General features: G+C 47.2%; 1 protein-coding gene across 2 annotated transcripts; it reads left to right on the forward strand.

Annotated features, from left to right (window-relative positions):
- The first annotated feature begins 6213 nt into the window (after nucleotides 1–6213).
- On the forward strand, nucleotides 6214–16237 carry LIPG (lipase G, endothelial type). Of its 2 annotated transcripts, none has more exons than XM_005528067.3 (10): nucleotides 6214–6357; nucleotides 6473–6645; nucleotides 7644–7823; nucleotides 8407–8518; nucleotides 9634–9858; nucleotides 10301–10543; nucleotides 11030–11150; nucleotides 11746–11964; nucleotides 12996–13088; nucleotides 14658–16237. In XM_005528067.3, exons 1-10 carry the CDS (start codon nucleotides 6270–6272, stop codon nucleotides 14677–14679), a joined length of 1476 nt encoding a protein of 491 aa, XP_005528124.1. In that variant the 5' UTR covers nucleotides 6214–6269; the 3' UTR covers nucleotides 14680–16237. The 2 variants fall into 2 exon arrangements, with proteins under 2 accessions (XP_005528124.1, XP_087910243.1); XM_088054117.1 differs by having other exon boundaries at nucleotides 7695–7823.
- The last annotated feature ends 501 nt before the right edge of the window (nucleotides 16238–16738 follow it).

Genomic DNA, 16738 nt, shown 5'->3' on the forward strand with positions numbered 1-16738 from the left:
TTACAGTCTCTGCTGGCGCTGCAGCCCTGCTCAGTGTTGGGTACACCTCACTGGTGGTGCTACCATATCCACTCCACACTTGGGCCAAAAATTCCTGCAGATTGGAAAAAGAAGCATTTGGATAAGGATATGCACTCTAAAGCAATCCCTAAAACAAACAGTTGTCTATTGACTTCTCTCTGGACTCTCTAGCAGTCCCAGGCTCCTCTTATTTTAGCATTTTTTCTTTGCTGGATGCAGGAGACTTAAAGCAGAAGCCCTGTTGAGGCCTCAGCTATCCACTGGCTGAAGGATAGCTGAGTTGTTTCTCCAATCCCACCAAAACAGGACCTCAGAAAGGAGCAGGAGCAAATATCCCTCTGGCTACCCACAACACCTCTACACTGCCAATGGACTTGGCTCCAAGTCCATGTTCAAGCCCAGACATGCTCAGCATTCATCCAGTTTGGATGGAAAACTGTGAATTTTGCGTAAAATCATAAGGGGAGAGAAAATACACGTCATTCCTCAGCGCAGATCTAAAGGTATCCTTGTCTGCAGAGTGGATGGAGCAGCCCACCACACGCCACTGGGTCTTCTGCCTGACACAAAGCAGCCAAGCAGCCTGGATCCATCTCACAGACCACGAGACATGCTGGGAATGACAAGCTGAATTCCACTTGTCCGCCTGGGCATAGCAAGCAGGCGTTAGGACACATAGAGCTCTCTCTGGCTTCCAGCCTGAGCTCCTGCACAGCACTGCTGGGGCTAAAGGAGGGCAGGATAACTTGAGGGTCTCCTGCGAGACATGGGCAGGGGCAAAAAGAGATAAAAACCATCATGAAAATCACTCCTGTTTCCCCTGGGAATATGTCCAGGGAAAGGGCAGCAGTTTGAAGAAGGAAGAATTTTATCTGTGGTAAAGGGTGGTCCAGAGGCAGGATCGGGGTTGTGCTGTGGGGAGGGGGCAGCCAGCGGGGATCAAAGCCTCCTGGAAACCTCCCAGTGGATGGCGATGCCTGGAGACAGGTACAAACTGTAACCCTGTGTGACAACGTTCACAAGAATTAGCATTTCTCAGGAATGCAGGGATTTATTCTTCAAGGCCCACCGTATCCGTGAGCACTACAGCCCAAACACTGCACCAACAGAGCATGTGTTTGATAAGAACCCAGGAACAGATGCCAGCGGATTTAATGTGGGACAGGAGGCCCATTGCAGGTTTGCAGACTGTTGGCAGGGTCAGCTGTAAATATTCCCTCACAATCAAAGGCATTCATCTAAGGATTACATGCTGAGGGCTTTGTGGTAAAGTAAATTTGCAACTAACAGGACCATTAATAGTCAGACAGTTTAGTGGGCTCACTGGCTGCCATTTATTTTCCCCCCAGTCATTTTTACTACATCTAAATACCATGGGGATGTGGGACTTGAATGAGGTGGCTTAAGAAATCAGCTTAGAAGGAGTAGGAGAAGGGGTTACCTCCAACAAAGAGAGCTCAACGGGGATCGAATAGGGATATCAATAGTGGGTAAGGCCACTGAAGCATGTGAGCTGATTTCATAACCTGGTGGAGATTAGCTCTTCTGTAAGCAAACAAACCTACACAGGGGTATGAAGTATTGGTTCTATGAAGTGTGTTCATAGAGGGGATGTATTTGAAAGGCTGAGGAGGGGAGGCAAAATTTTGTGGGGTAAGGAGTGGGGTAAGGAGTGAAACAAAGATACCATGGCCTGTTTTCACCCCAGTTTGACCCTCTCAGAACAAAAACATCCAGAGCAGAAATAATACGACACAGAAATAATCTGTCCCTCCCTCTGCAGCAAGCACTAAGCATAAAATAATTGTGGTGTGATGGGATGATGAGAAACCAAGTGTTCCAGGGCTGAGCAGGCACAGGGTGATACATGGATTAACCTGGGATGATATTCCACTGGACAGCTGTCTCTCCAGGATCTCAGACTTCTTGGGGTGCAGTCAGCTCTTCACCCTCATCTGATGTGGGGGTCCTTCCCAGGCCTTTGCCCCAGCTGAGCACACCCTGAGGTTGCTGCCATCTAAGCCGCCCTTCCCTCTCTCAGCTTGTTCACTATCTCTCCTCTTGACTCAGAAACTAGGCAGAAGATGTGGGAAACTAGAATCAATTCCATTGGATTATACTGCCTGTGTTTTGTAATTGAAAATAGTAACTGTTTTATAACTGAAAAAAAAACCCAGAGAGACAGAGATCCCTTGCTCTCCCCTCCTCCTATCCTGTAAATCCTACTCCCTCTTTCACTGAAGAAAGGAAGAACCAGGAAGGAAGAATGGACAGAGAATGTGTAAAACACACTCATATTTCTAAATGCACTCCCTGACACTGAATATCTGACCTAAAGCCATGACATCACTCTTTAGCTTGTTCAAATGAAAAATTCTTAATAGGAATATCTTTAACTGTAGTTGGTATGCCAGTGTTTTTATTAACCACTTCACAAGCCCAGGAGTCACAATTTTTCCCTTACAGGAGTGGCCAAGTGTTCCACTTGTGCCTTCCCAGCGATGTAAATGCAACAGGATGCAATCTTAGCCACTAATCCCTCCTGCAGCCACTCAGGTCAGCAGTGGTACCCTGTCCTGGGTAAAAAACTCTCTCTGCTGCTCATTCCATGGCAGGTCATGAGAGGATGAGGGTTGCAATGTTGGCAGTGATGTTCATTCAAAAGGCTGCTTGTTAGTTTTCCTTATTGTCTCCAGAACTGCTCACACCAGAATTACTCTGCCTCTACAGGGTTTTAGAGTGGTGTGATGATGAAGTGTTTTCCATTTTCCTTTAGTGCTCAGCTCTTTAATTGTGTGGCCATTTCTGCAAGGAAAGCAGGTGTCTACATGCTAATTTTAAAGACAGGGAAAAAGAGGCATTCATGACAATTATTTTGCAGAAGTCTTCTAACTTCAGTCTCCATGAAGTCCTTTCTGTCAAAGATGCTGAGCTCCTGCAGAAGATGCTGACCATAACCCAGGTTTGAGATGCTCTTCTTGTATAGAGACAGCATTGAAATTGTCTCCTTGATGGATGCATAGGTATAGAAATCTCTCAAATGCTGCTGATGCAAAACCTGTCTAGTCCTTCTCTAAGAGCACCATCAGACTTCAGACCTTTAAATATTTGGGCATCTTAATTTACATGTCATACTGATTTTAGCTTTTTGCTACTAAAAGAAGCTTGACTCCTCTCATGTACCTTCTACCTCCACATTCCATGACTGTGGTCTGACTCACTATGTCTGAAGAAGAAACCAGACTCAGCCACCCAGCACCCACCTGCAAAGAGCTTGTGACTACAACTGAGTGGAACATTTTTCTATTTCCTATAAAAATGCTCATGATTTCAAAAACATTCCTCTTCTGCTTTTGGACTGAATTGAGACCTTTAGGAAATCATGTAGGAATGGAGCCAGAGAGAGAGAGGAAGAGAGCCAGAAAGACACCTCCAAGAACAGCCACCATCTCCACGGGCATTGCCCCTGTCATACCAGCTGCTGAGGTAAAGCCTCCAACATCCCTACAAGTGCTGTAACTCTTGAGCTTCTGTGTCTTTTGAAGTGGATTACTATCCATTTCACTCTGGTTTATTATTTATTACTTACTACAATATCCAGAAATTCCATCTGGGAGCCATGAAATCTTTCCCAGTGAAAAACTCAACAGAACTAGGAATATTTCTTTAGAATTACTTGGCTTAAGGAACTGCTATTTTCCAAGCAGCTCTGGGTGGGAGCCTCCTTCCCCCCAGGCCATGAGGGTTACAGAGAGGTCAGTGCTGAGCCACACTCTGTGAGTTGATATGATGCCCATCACAACAGACCCTGAGCATCTCCCCAGATGATCATCACCTTTCAGCTGAAGCAGCCAGGAATTATTTTGATGCACTTTTTCCTTGCTGTTGCTAAGCTATTCTCACTGCTACTGTCATTCTTGGAAGCCAGAGGCAAAGACCAAGACTCCTCTCCCAGAGTCTGGAGTTGCACAGACAAAAGCAGGAGCTTTACAGTATCAGGAGACAACAGAAGGAGAATGAGAAGACATTGTGGTTAAACCACGATAATGTCGTGGTGGTCAGCAGTCTGGAAGGGGCTTGTTGGCACCAGAAATCTTTTAAATGATGAGGCATTTGGTGACGAGGCTTGGCTGATTCATTTCCTGCAGGAGTAAGTCCAGTAGTGGACAGCAGCTGAGAAATTTAGGTCCTTTCTGTTATAGGTCAGTGCTGTAAAGATGTTGTTCCTCTAGAGGGACCACACAGCTGCAGAGGAGAGGCTGCATCCTCAGGGCATTCTGCTCAATCCCACACTCCCTGAGGAGCATGAGCATCATCTCCAGCCTCTGGGAACAGGACATGCTTGAGGAGATCCCAGAACATGTATTCATCCTGCAGAGTCAGAAATTAAGAGGTTCTAAGAATGATCCACAAAGAGGAGAGAAGCAGCAATCCCCAGTTACAATCTGTCACACATAAAAGAGCTGTGAGGAAAGAATAGAGTAAGAATAGAATAGAATAGAGAATAGAGTAGAATAGAATAGAATAGAATAGAATAGAATAGAATAGAATAGAGAATAGAGAATAGAGAATAGAGAATAGAATAGAGAATAGAGAATAGAGAATAGAGAATAGAGAATAGAATAGAATAGAATAGAGAATAGAGAATAGAGAATAGAGAATAGAGAATAGAGAATAGAGAACAGAGAACAGAGAATAGAGAATAGAATAGAATAGAATAGAATAGAATAGAATAGAATAGAATAGAATAGAATAGAATAGAATAGAATAGAATAGAATAGAATATTTCAATTGGAAGTGACCTACAATGACCATCTAGTTCAACTGCCAATCCACACAGAGTCAGGAGATGTCTGGGCTGAGGAAGGCTCACAGAGACATGGAGTACAAACTGAGTACCCTGAGAAAGCCAGAAAGATTAATTCTCTCCATTTGCATCTACTGGTGAGGGCTAAAGCAATTGCTCTGCCCTCTGATTTTGCTTGGTGTCCCATTTCCTTCCTTCCTTCCTTCCTTCCGTCCTTCCTTCCTTCCTTCCTTCCTTCCTTCCTTCCTTCCTTCCTTCCTTCCGTCCTTCCTTCCTTCCGTCCTTCCTTCCTTCCTTCCTTCCTTCCTTCCTTCCTTCCTTCCTTCCTTCCTTCCTTCCTTCCTTCCTTCCGTCCGTCCGTCCGTCATGTTTATACAAGAAAATCAGGGACAAACACACCAATTTCCATGCCAAGCATGCAATATTCTAATAAAACTTTTTAAGCTTTTCCAGATCCTCTAGCTTTTGTCTTTCCTTTTGACCATGAGCATCTACAAATCCTGGGCGCTTTCTTCACCTTAGGGGGGAACACCACATCCCTCATCTTTGCCCATCATTTGCCTACACCTTTTTCCTTTATCCTGCTGCCTTCTCCTTGCTCTCTTCAGTGAATTTGGAGAAAAAGAGGAGCCACGGAGGAAGCGGATGAAAAACAGGTAAATCTTCTGTCCCCAGGGCATGATCTCTTCTTACACTGTGTGGTGAGACAGCAGCAGTATAAAGTGAAATAACTTGTCACGCACTAGTGAATATACTGATTCAACGGGTAAATATACAAGTAATAAAAAAGTAGAAAGAAATGATTATTTTTTTGAGTTCAAAATGATTTATGGTGTCGATAACGTACTGCAGAAGGTGGTGGGCTGCAAGGTGGGCAATGCCCTTCGGGAAGCATCTTGCACCCCTTAGGTCCAGAGGGCCCAAATGTCGAAGTTCTGGGGGTTCCCACGGGTGGAGATGGAAAGGACAGACCCCAGTGCCATGTGGGTCGGGCACCGCAGCATGAGGGGGTCAGCACCCGTGAGCCCCCCTCCCAAAACGCCCGCCAGTTCCCCACGTGGGGCTGCATGTCCCCTGTGCCACTCGGGGTGTCGGCGTTGGGGACTCCCTGTGGATCCCACCAGTCCCCCCACATGTCCCCTGTGCCACTCGGAGTGTCAGCCCTGGGGACTCCCTGTGTGTCCCACAATCCCCCCCACATGTCCCCTGTGCCACTCAGGGTGTCAGCGCTGGGCACACCCCCCGCGCAGGGCGTGGCCTCCCATTCATACCATGTGTGACGTCACGGAAGGCGTGACCAATGGGATGGCGGGATGGCCCCGCCCCATGGTGCCACTCTTAAAGCGCCGCCGCCGCCGCCGCGCGTCCGTCCGATCGTGTGTCCATCCATTCATCCCTTCCTCCGCTGCTCCAGCCCTCCGTCCGGCCGTTCTCCCGAGCCATGAGGAGGCTCTTCCTCCTGCTGTGCAGCGCCGTGTCCTGCTGCATCGCGGCGCGGGCCGCGGAGGCGGCGCTGCCCGCGGCAGGAGGTGGGTGAGCGCGGTCCCACGCGGGACCGGGGGAGCCGCGGAGCGGGTTCGTCCCCTCGCGGGGAAGGCGGGCTTCGAGGCGCTTTGCTGACCCTTCTCTCCCGCTGGCTTGCAGATGGCAACGCGGAGCGTGTGCCGGCACAGAAGGCGCGGGTGAAGTTCGGGCTCCGCTCCTCGCCGGACGCCGGTGAGGATGGTTGCACGCTCGCCATCGGCCAGCATCAGTGCCTGGAGGACTGCAAGTTCAACGTGACAGCTAAAACCTTCTTCATCATTCACGGCTGGACGGTAAGTGTGAAGAATCCTGGGCAATGCTTAGTCTGCCCACTCATAGAGAGCAAACTGCCCTGCCGATGGGCTGTGTCTCCAGAAAATTTATTTTCAGGAATTTCTGTGACTGCCTCATCCCTGAAGGTGTTCGAGGCCGGGCTGGATGGCGCTTTGAACAACCTTGTCTAGTGGAAGATGTCTCTGTCCATGGCAGGGGAGTTCAAACTACGTAATCTTTAAGGTCCTTTCCTACCAAAACCCTTTTAGAATTCTATGAATATAGGAATTTGGAAAAACTTCACGTTCTGAGCACAATGGTCTCTTAAAAGATGCACCTCTATTGAGATCTCTGGAGCAAAGTGTTCAGGATCAGGCTTAGGAACTCTGAAATCACCCAGCTCATTCATAGCTGCCCAAGATCACTTCATAGCTGTACAATGTGAACATGGCATTAAAATCCAACTGGCTGACCACTACGAATGTGACACTTGACTTGACAGGCATGTGTATAGACCTTCTGTAATTGTAGCTGAGTGTCCAGCCCTGATGGGAGACCTGCTGTGTGGTCTCCTTGATAAAGAAACAAGAGGGCACACAGACTTTATTCAGCTTTTTAATTCTGCATTTGATGAAGCTGAGTGTGTGGCATGAGGGGACTTATCAGCAATGCCAGGGCTTACGCAAACCACACTGCCAGGTCTGGAAAATCATTTTGCAATCCATCAGAATTTCTGAAACTCTTGAGAAAAAATGCGATAAGGTGGCACGTAACGAATGCCTCTCCTTCCTGCCCTAAAAGGCAAGTGGGTAATTACAGACAGAGTCTCTCAAAACCTGTTTTTCTTACTCCATTGCATGCATGCTCTCACTGCATTGCTGAGAGGTAATGTGGCTTGCAGAGGAGCAGCATGCAGCTGGAGCAGCATATGTAAATGACATGCAAATATGCAAAAATTACTGTGGATGTGTCATCTTGGTCTTGCAAACTGGAAACTGACACCTGAATCTCTTTCTAGATGAGTGGCATGTTCGAAACCTGGCTTGACAGCTTGGTGTCCGCTCTGCAGGAGAGGGAGAAGGATGCCAACGTGGTCGTGGTGGACTGGCTCTCTCTTGCCCACCAGCTCTACACCGATGCCGTGAACAACACACAGATTGTTGGAAAAACCATAGCGAGGTTGCTTGACTGGTTACAGGTAGTGCAAGCTAAGAGCAGCCTCTGTTGTAATGCTCGGTGAGGGACTGTTGCACAAGGCTGCAGAGCGTTCACCAGCTCCAAGGCTCACGAGCAGGGCAGGCTGTGCTGTAACACCCAGCCCTGGGCTTGGCTGGGTGATGGCTCATAGCTGCAGCCTGCCTGGAGATGCTGCCCTGCAGCGTGCTCGGCTCAGTGGTGCTGAAGTGCAGATTTGGGAGTGCTGCCTGAGCAATGCGGACCTGGGAGTTCAGAGCCAGCACTGGCCTGGCAGGAGGGCGGGGAAGAAGGAGAGGTCCATGGTGCTGCACTTGGCACCTGAAGCCAGTGCAGAGTCTGCTGGCAGCTCCCAGGAGAAAGTTTTATTCTTTATGATAAAGACTATCATAATTGGGGCTGGGACACGGGTAAACCACAAGTGCCATCCAAACCCCATTCCATGTGTCTTGATGAAATACAAAATGAAGCATGCTTATCTACCCCCTCCATCCAATGTCTTCTTGGAACTGGACTTTATATTCCTGCAGACAGAAGCAGCACTGAAAGACAGGGGATCAAACTCTCATATTTTATTTTCCTTGCAGGAAAACCCCCTCTTCAAGCTAGAGAATGTCCACCTGATTGGGTACAGCCTGGGTGCCCATGTGGCTGGCTTTGCTGGTAACCACGTCCATGGCACTATAGGCAGAATTACAGGCAAGTGGCTTTTTAAGCAGTCTCTCCCCTGTCCTTCCTGGCAGCGAGTTTCCCAGAAGAGGCTGGTTTCCTGTGTTGCTACAACGTTGTTCTGGTGTTATTCTTCCAGAAATGACAAGTTTTCTGCTTGTGGCAGCAGTGGAAGGCACAGGTCTCTTCACATCAATTATGGCAGGGTTTCAATGAAAAAACCTTACTCGGGACAAAGTGGTCCGGGGTTTATTTGAATTTAAATGCGTGTTAGAAACAAGTCCAGCCCAAGCTCTTACTATCCAAATGCTGTTCCTCTGAGTGATAGTGTTTTTGTAATTATAGTTCATAAACTAATGGTAGTGAGAGCTATTGGGTGCTGTTTGTCCCACAGGATGTCTGATTTAAAAAAAAAAAATCACACAACTCTAACCTCTCATTCTGGAAATATCTGAAGAGTTTGCTTCTAGCTCTAGAGGAAAGCTGATTTCAACATGTGAGAACTCAGGGCATAGTACAAGGGGTTGCATTAAGGATTTACATGTGACACTGGCAGTGAGAATTCCACAGAGCCTAGCAATAAATGTCTGCATTTAGTTAATTGGGGAAAAAAAAAATCACCTCACAGTCAAGTTGTAGAAATGCTCTGGAGTCCTGAGCCGGTGAGGCTCAGGGGTTAACAAAGCATCCCAAACCCATCATGGGATCTCACTTGCAGGGATTTCCTAGCTGCTGCTAAAATGGTGTTAGTCCCTCTATATGTGCAGTCTGAAAACAGACTAAATGCCATCGAAATAGCTTTGGCTGCCAGCCGTTCCTTGGGTGTTAAACCTCTTCTGGTGTTTGGAACTGCCTCTTGAATCATCTCTTCACTGTGACCTGGTGAAAGCTCTTTGCTTCCAACAGGCAACCTGGTCATGGTGCTGCTGTTGGGCTGTATTGCCCCAAAAGTGGAGCAGGACATTTTTGTTTGTTTCCCCAGTGAGCCCATTGTGAAGACACCTTGGGGGACAGTACCAACAGCGAGGCTGGGACTGTGTGTATCAGCTGCTGAGGAGACCTGCCAGCAGGAGGCTTCTGGCTATATTCTGTATGAAACAGCCCAATTTCTTACCTGGCCCCTTGTGCTCTGTCTCTGACTCCAGGCTTGGATCCCGCTGGCCCAATGTTTGAAGGAGTGGACCCCAGCAGGCGCCTCTCCCCCGATGATGCCAACTTTGTGGATGTCCTTCACACCTACACCAGGGAAACACTGGGTGTTAGCATTGGGATCCAGATGCCTGTGGGCCACATTGACATCTACCCCAATGGGGGAGACTTCCAGCCTGGCTGTGGTCTCAGTGATGTCTTGGGAGCCATTGCCTATGGGAGTAAGTTCTCTTTACCTTTTGCCTCTGGTCAGTGTAGACTTCTCTGATGCTGGGGAATGATCTTTTTTATAAAACCAAAGAAAACTATTTTTTCTTTCTATACTGTCCATACTACTGGAGATAGTTGCTAGAAACCATAGCTGCTCTGAAGCACATTTTCATCCTAACATCTGATCATAATCTGTAGTCTGTATGATAGTCATATGATCATATCTGATCATAGTCTGTATGCTGGGACTAGGGTCCTCTTAAAGCTTTTCGTGGGAGGGATTAAGTGAGCATCTCCTACTTACCTCATGAATTGCTGCTGTTGAGAAACTTCAAGTTTGGCCACGCTCAGCTCATGTTTGGCTGCAGAAAGGCATAGCTCACTTTATCTTACGGGCTGCTGGGGTGACAGCTGCTGAAACCAAGTGTATCCCTTGCAACTCTGCCTCTCTAGCAATTGGTGAAGTTGTTAAATGTGAGCACGAGCGGTCTGTGCACCTCTTTGTGGACTCCCTGGTGAACCAGGACAAGCAGAGCTTCGCGTTTCAGTGCACCGATTCCAGCCGCTTCAAGAAGGGCATCTGCCTGAGCTGCCGCAAGAACCGCTGCAACGGCATCGGCTACAACGCCCGCAGGATCCGGCACAAGAGGAACAGCAAGATGTACCTGAAAACCAGGGCTGACATGCCCTTCAAAGGTACACTTCCCCTCCCAGGAGGAGCATGGCCTCCCTGTGGGAGCAGCCTCCCAGTCGGTGTTGGGAAGGACGCAGGGGCGGAGGAGCAGCATCACCCCAAAGCCAGGCAGCTGCAGGTGTCGGTGTTGCACTGGCACCAAGCTGCACTGCTGTCCTGTAGCATCACTGTGCTCCTTCCTCCCCGTGGAATCAACCCACAACAACACTCTGCCTTTTGAGCAGGGCTGCAGTTCACCTGTTGTGCTTGCAAAACCCCACCTCAGAGCAGTGTAAGGTCTGGGGAGCTGTCCCCAGAGTGGGCCTTGCTGCTGTTGTTGTGCAAAACTCAAATTTGTAGTCAGTAAGGGCAGGAAAAAGTGGTCAGTGCTGTCTCACTAAAGGAAGGGTCTGGTCTTTGCTAGCCAACACTATTTCACACAGAGCAGTGCAGAGCAGTGTTTCTTTCAGCACAGCTGTTTCCATCTCTGCTCTCCCCTTTCTCTCCAGTCTACCACTACCAGATGAAAATGCACGTCTTCAGCTATAAGGGCTTGGGAGAGGTTGATCCCACCTTCTCTGTCACCCTCCATGGCACCAATGGAGACTCTGAGCCCCTCTCTTTAGAAATGTAAGTAATTTGCCATTTGTGGTTTAACCTAAGCAAGAAGGCCACAGGGACTACACAGTTAGCATTCTTTTCCTCTGCTAACACTGGCATTGCATCCCAGCCTAGCAGCCCCACTTCATCACCTTTCAAAAAAGCTTTTCATTCAGTAGTTTAATTATAATTTATTAATGGATGAATCGAGAACATTTTAATGTGCCCAGTCCCGTGTTAGCCTTCATGGCTCATCGCTTTTTTTTCCGTGGTGTTTTTTTTGGTATTTTTTTGGTTGTTTGGTTTGCTTTTCCTTTCCACCATTTGGATGTAGTGTGAAATGTCCCTGGAGGCACTGCTGGCCTCATTTAGCCTATCCCAAAAGAAAGACCAGGCACAAAACCCACCTTTAAGGTATGGAAGGATGGCCAGGCTAAGTACACGCTGCCTTGCGTGGAACCAGCTATCTGAGCTCACGTCAGTGTAATCAGTAATTAGCTGGTGACAGTTGAACGTGCAGCACTTGATAAGCTGCAGGGGCTCTGTTAAACTCCTGGCATGGAACAAAGGAGCACCTGGCATGCTTCCATAAGGAAAAAATTCCGAGTCTCTGCCTCTCTTCCAGGCTTGATCTAATTGGCCTAAACGCTACGAACACCTTCCTGGTCTATACTGAGGAGGACATGGGTGAACTTCTGAAAATAAAGCTCACCTGGGAGGGGACATCTCAGTCGTGGTATGATCTGTGGAAAGAGCTGAGGAGCTACTGGTACAGGCCCATGAATTCCTCCCAGGAGCTCCACATCAGACGAATACGTGTGAAATCTGGGGAAACACAGCAGAGGTAATAATTGTGCTAGGCTGCATATGAACTGACTGAAACTTCAACCCTTCAGAACTGAGAAAAAAAAGCTGGTGTTTTGAATGTAGTTAGTATCCTGAGCAGCCTTTCATTTTTGGTGTCACCAGCTATTGCTCCCTTGTGGTATAGGAGAGCAGGTTACTGTCCAGCACAAAGCTGCAAACAGGCTCTAAACAAAACTGGTCACAGCACAGCAGATTTGGGTTATTCTTTTGATTTACTTTGATTCTGTGGGATCCATTGGGGACTAAATTAACATGCTTCAAGGTGGTTTAGATTGTATAAAATACTGAGCACTAAAAGTACTGAAACATGGTACTGGTCATGGCGACTGTTTACAGGCTTAATGTGCTGATTTGGCACAAGCAGCAGGATCTGAAACTTCAACCAACAACATAACGACACCAACCCCTCAAGCACTGTATTGCTCCTTCTGGGATCTGGCAGGGGGCTTGGAACTAGGTGATTTTTAAGGGCCTTTCCCAACCCTGGATCCATTGAACTGACCATAAAATTCTAGTGGAAGGTTCTTTGCCATGGCAGGGATGATTTTTAAGGCCCCATCCCACCCAAATCATTCTCTAATTCTATGATTCTCCGCAAATGGAGAATTACCTGAGCATCCAAAAATTATTAAAGCTGCCAAGCATGTAGCATGGCACTCCCACATCCTCTGTTAATGTTGTTCTGAAGGTAACCCAGATCTGTCAAAGAGCAGCAGTTGACTCTGATGATTTCCCACATTTCTCAGAGCTTTAAATAAGCATCACCTGTAATCTGTAAGGTATTCTGCATCCTGGCTTCTATGGAACACAGGGGTAGTAGAAGCAATCCCCAGTTAAAATACTGAAGTAGGAAATAAAACAGCCACTCAACAGGCTGATGGTGTTCTGTGGGATGGATGTCTAATCAAAAAACTTGTCTTAGAAGAAGCTGCAGTCCATATTACTTGTTAATTGTTAATCATGGAGACAGCAGGTACCTTGACTCCTTCTGATTCCTCCTCCTCCTAGGTTTGCTTTCTGTGTGGAGGACTCCCAGCTAACGAGTATATCTCCTGGCAAAGAGCTCTGGTTTGTGAAGTGCACAGAGGAATGGCAGAAAAGGTATGGAAATCAGTCAAGACAAATTCTGTATGATGCATGTGTCTTGGCTGGGATGAGTGGAACCTTCTCTTTTTTTTTTTTTTTTTTTTTGACTCCTGAAATATCTTTTTCTTTCAAAAAATATAAGGAAATCTAGCCTTAATTTTTCAGACTTAATTTTTGTGTATGCCATATCTATTGCTAAATAGGTGATATTATCCTCCCTTCTGACCTTGGATTGTCACCTTGTACCTTTACATGTTTACTGCCAAATGGGTGTATCACCTAATCGTGGTAGGTGCTAAAGTGAGGCGCCACCAATGCCCCATACCTGTGCAATAGTGAAAAGGTGACTAAGAGTCATCTATTATGTGCCCTGTAGAACAGGGGGAAGCTGGGAGGAGTGCAGGGCATTGCCTAAAATATCTTTTCAGTCTTGTGGAAGACATTGAGCTGCCAAGAAACCACTTGGTTAAAGCTTGAGCTCAATTGCATGAGGAAGACACAGGTGAGGACTTGCCATGGTGTTACAGCCCTGATTCCCACAGCTGAATCTCCAGGCCTGCTGATGTCCTCTGGTTCAGGAGAGTGTCAACTCTGACACTGCCAAAGCAGCTGAGCCTTGTTTAACCTCCAGGGGACTTCCCAGACTCACAGAACAATTCTCAGAACATGACTTCCAGAAAGTCTGGTCCCAACAGTGACAACCTGATTGCCTCGGATGCCTCCGGTCATGTTTTGAATGAATTCCTGTTCATTTGACTAAATTATACTTTCGTTTGGATTCAGCCCAACCTTTTGCCCTCTCTTAAATTTCAGTTTGTAGACTTGGAGCTTTGTCACTTCTAATCCAGAGGACAAAGTGCTTGTTAGGGCTAGCAGAGCCCTGTGGAAGTTGAGCTTTTCACAGCCCTCCTGAGCAGCAGAACTCGGCTCAGAAATGCAAGCTGGTCCCATTCCAGGTTTGGCAGAAACCAGCAAGCTGTGCTATGCACGGTAGCAAACAATTCTGTGAATGAAACCCCTGTGCAAAAACTTGTTGCTCTGCCACAAGTCTCGAAAGATCGAGTAAGCATTCCTGCAGGTACAATAAAAGGCTGTTTTGATATGCTACTTGGTAAGCCCTATAAAACAGAATTGTTGGCAGATGTGCCCTTCCTGCTTGCTTGTGCAGTGCAGCTTGTGCAGAGGAGCTGAGCTCAGCTCCAGCACACCATTTTTTCCTAGGAAATGATCCTTCCTCCCAGAAACCATGAGTGATTACTTGCTGTTCAGCTGTTTCTGCCAAGTCAGTGCAATGTTATAATTCCCTCCTTGGAGATTGAGCTAGCCAACATCTGTCCATCCCAAATGGAGCTGCACAGGCAGGGTCTAGCTCAAGCCCTGTAATTTCTGCTTGCAGCCTGCATAATGTCTGCTGCAGGCTCTCGCTGAGTAGCTACTGGGCAAAGTGCAGCTTTGACAGAATATAACACCAACCTGTGCTGTCCAAACCTGTTCTTGGCACTCCCTGAGTTCTTAGAAATTCTTCATTACTCCTCTTAACCTCTGCATTTAACTAGGTATCTTTTTTGCTCTCTGTTTTCCCAGATCTGTCTCGAATCTGCTCTGAAGGCTTCCCTAATGGCTCACAAACAAGCAACCTAGATGCATGAAGACCACACAGATGGCAAGATGCTCTGGGAGAAATTGGGCTTGGTAGCACTTAAAGAAACTAGCTCTTCAGGACAAAACATCTTGGATTGGATGCAAGAAACTGAGGAGCAATTGATGAACCATGGTCCTAGACCTAGAATAACTAAAACTCCATTATCCCTTTCCCAAGGAGCCTGGTTTGTGCATTTAACCTTACCTTGACCTGTTACACGCTGCATTTTCCCTTCCCTGCTCACATTAACCAGGACTATGGATGAGATCTTCGTAGACTGAGACCTCAGCAATGATCTTCTGGTCTGCCCGCCAGTGGAGTTGAGAAGACAAATAACCACACTGACTGTCCATCAGACTGTGGGTGACAGAGCTGCCAAGAACAAATTAGCACCTAGTGTAGGAGTTACCATGGTCCTGTAGCACTGTGGGCTGTGGGAAGGTGAGACCAGCACAGGTCAGGTGTGTGGGGTTGTCCAGGGAAGGGCTGGGGATAAGCACAATGCCACTTAACTTCAAGTTGTCCTTCGCTTGCCTTAAAAATTATCTGTTCTAATACTGAAATGTCTATTTGCCTGCCATATGGCCTGATAAGAAGGCAGAGCTCTGTTCTCCCTGTGCCTGGGGCAGGACACGGTGCAGGTGGTGGTGGCAGCTGCTCCTCACTGCCTGGTCAGTGTCCGCAGTGGGGCTGGCCAGTCACACATGCAGATCCCTTTTTAAGGGGCGAAGAGCAGCTGCCCTTGGTCTGACCACAGGGATGCACCGTGCTGCCTCAGGAGAGCTTTGCACCACTCCTTTTAACTGCTGAGAATGTGCTCTCCTCTGCTCAGAAGCTGTTGTAGTACCAATGCATAATTAAGACCTTATTTTTGAGTAAAGTGCCAAACATCCTGCCCTTGATTGTCACAACACCCCGGTTGGATTCCCTGTCCCAGGTGATCTTGGCTTTGCTTTGAGTTGGACAGACTCTACAGCTGTCCTGTTTGCTACAGCAGAGTGGACCTTGTCAGTTGGTAAAATAGGTTTTGTTTTGGTTGCTTGCTTTTTCCTTTTTTCTTTTTTTTTTTTTTTTCTCCCTCTTTTATTTTTATTTTTTTCTTTCTGGAAGGAGAATTGGTATAACAACCTTGAGCTTTTGGCATGCAGAAAGGCAAACCCACAAATGGTGTTGCCAGGTGGTGCACTGAGTTCTGAAGTCTTAGCAAGTTCTTCTGAGGCCTGCAAATCTCTTCAGTTTTTGTAGAGCTTCACTCCAACCAAAGCAAGCACATTTGGGGATATTTTTTTCATGTTTTTATGAAAAGACTTCAATAACTGAAGCCTTTGGTAAGTATCTGTGACTTGTTGCCATGCCATACTTAGAGAAGTTTCAAAGCCCTATTTGTATATTGTGGTTTTTGTATGACTTAAAGCATAATTTATTTCTCATATTGTATATATGTAAAATTTTAAACATTTTGGTTTTGATTAACAGTTTTTATAAGCCTCGAGATCAAAAATAAAGGGCTTTGTAAAAATCAGTGAAGTCTTGTTATTGATCACAAAATCATTTAGGTTGGAAAGAACCTCCAAGAACACTGAGTGCAACCCTGCCTGCAGCACTGCCAAGGCCACCATTGCCCCATGTCATCAAGTGCCACACCCACACACCTCAAGGCATGGGGACTCCACCACTACACTGGACAGCTGTGCCAGGGCAAGACAACCTTTTCCATTAATAAAGTTTCCCTCATTTCCAGCCTAAACCTCCTTTGGCACAACTTGAGGCCATTCCCTCTCCTGTCCCTGTTCCCTGGAAGCAGAGTCTGACCCTCCTGTCAGGGAGTTGTGCAGAGCAGTCTACCAAAAGCTTTGACATGCATTGCCAGAGCAGCTGTCCGTGACTGTCTTGTTCCTCTCTGCAGGTCCCTGAGACCTTCAGCACACTCCTTCCTCCTTCACCCTTCCCAACTCCACTGTGTTGCCAAGGCCAAGCTGTTCTCTACATGTACCACCACTGAGGGCCTTCAGCCATGGGCCCA

This window comes from Pseudopodoces humilis, chromosome 4, assembly GCF_049639895.1.
Source record: "Pseudopodoces humilis isolate 2021_Gansu_Grassland_sample_001 chromosome 4, ASM4963989v1, whole genome shotgun sequence".
Taxonomy (NCBI): Eukaryota; Metazoa; Chordata; class Aves; order Passeriformes; family Paridae; genus Pseudopodoces; species Pseudopodoces humilis.

Excerpts from the sequence above, each read along its gene's own strand:
- LIPG (XM_005528067.3), top strand. The coding sequence starts at position 6,270 with ATGAGGAGGCTCTTCCTCCTGCTGTGCAGCGCCGTGTCCTGCTGCATC. Across the intron at positions 6,646-7,643 it reads TCATCATTCACGGCTGGACG|ATGAGTGGCATGTTCGAAAC; the intron begins GTAAGTGTGAAG and ends ATCTCTTTCTAG. Across the intron at positions 11,151-11,745 it reads GAGCCCCTCTCTTTAGAAAT|GCTTGATCTAATTGGCCTAA; the intron begins GTAAGTAATTTG and ends CCTCTCTTCCAG.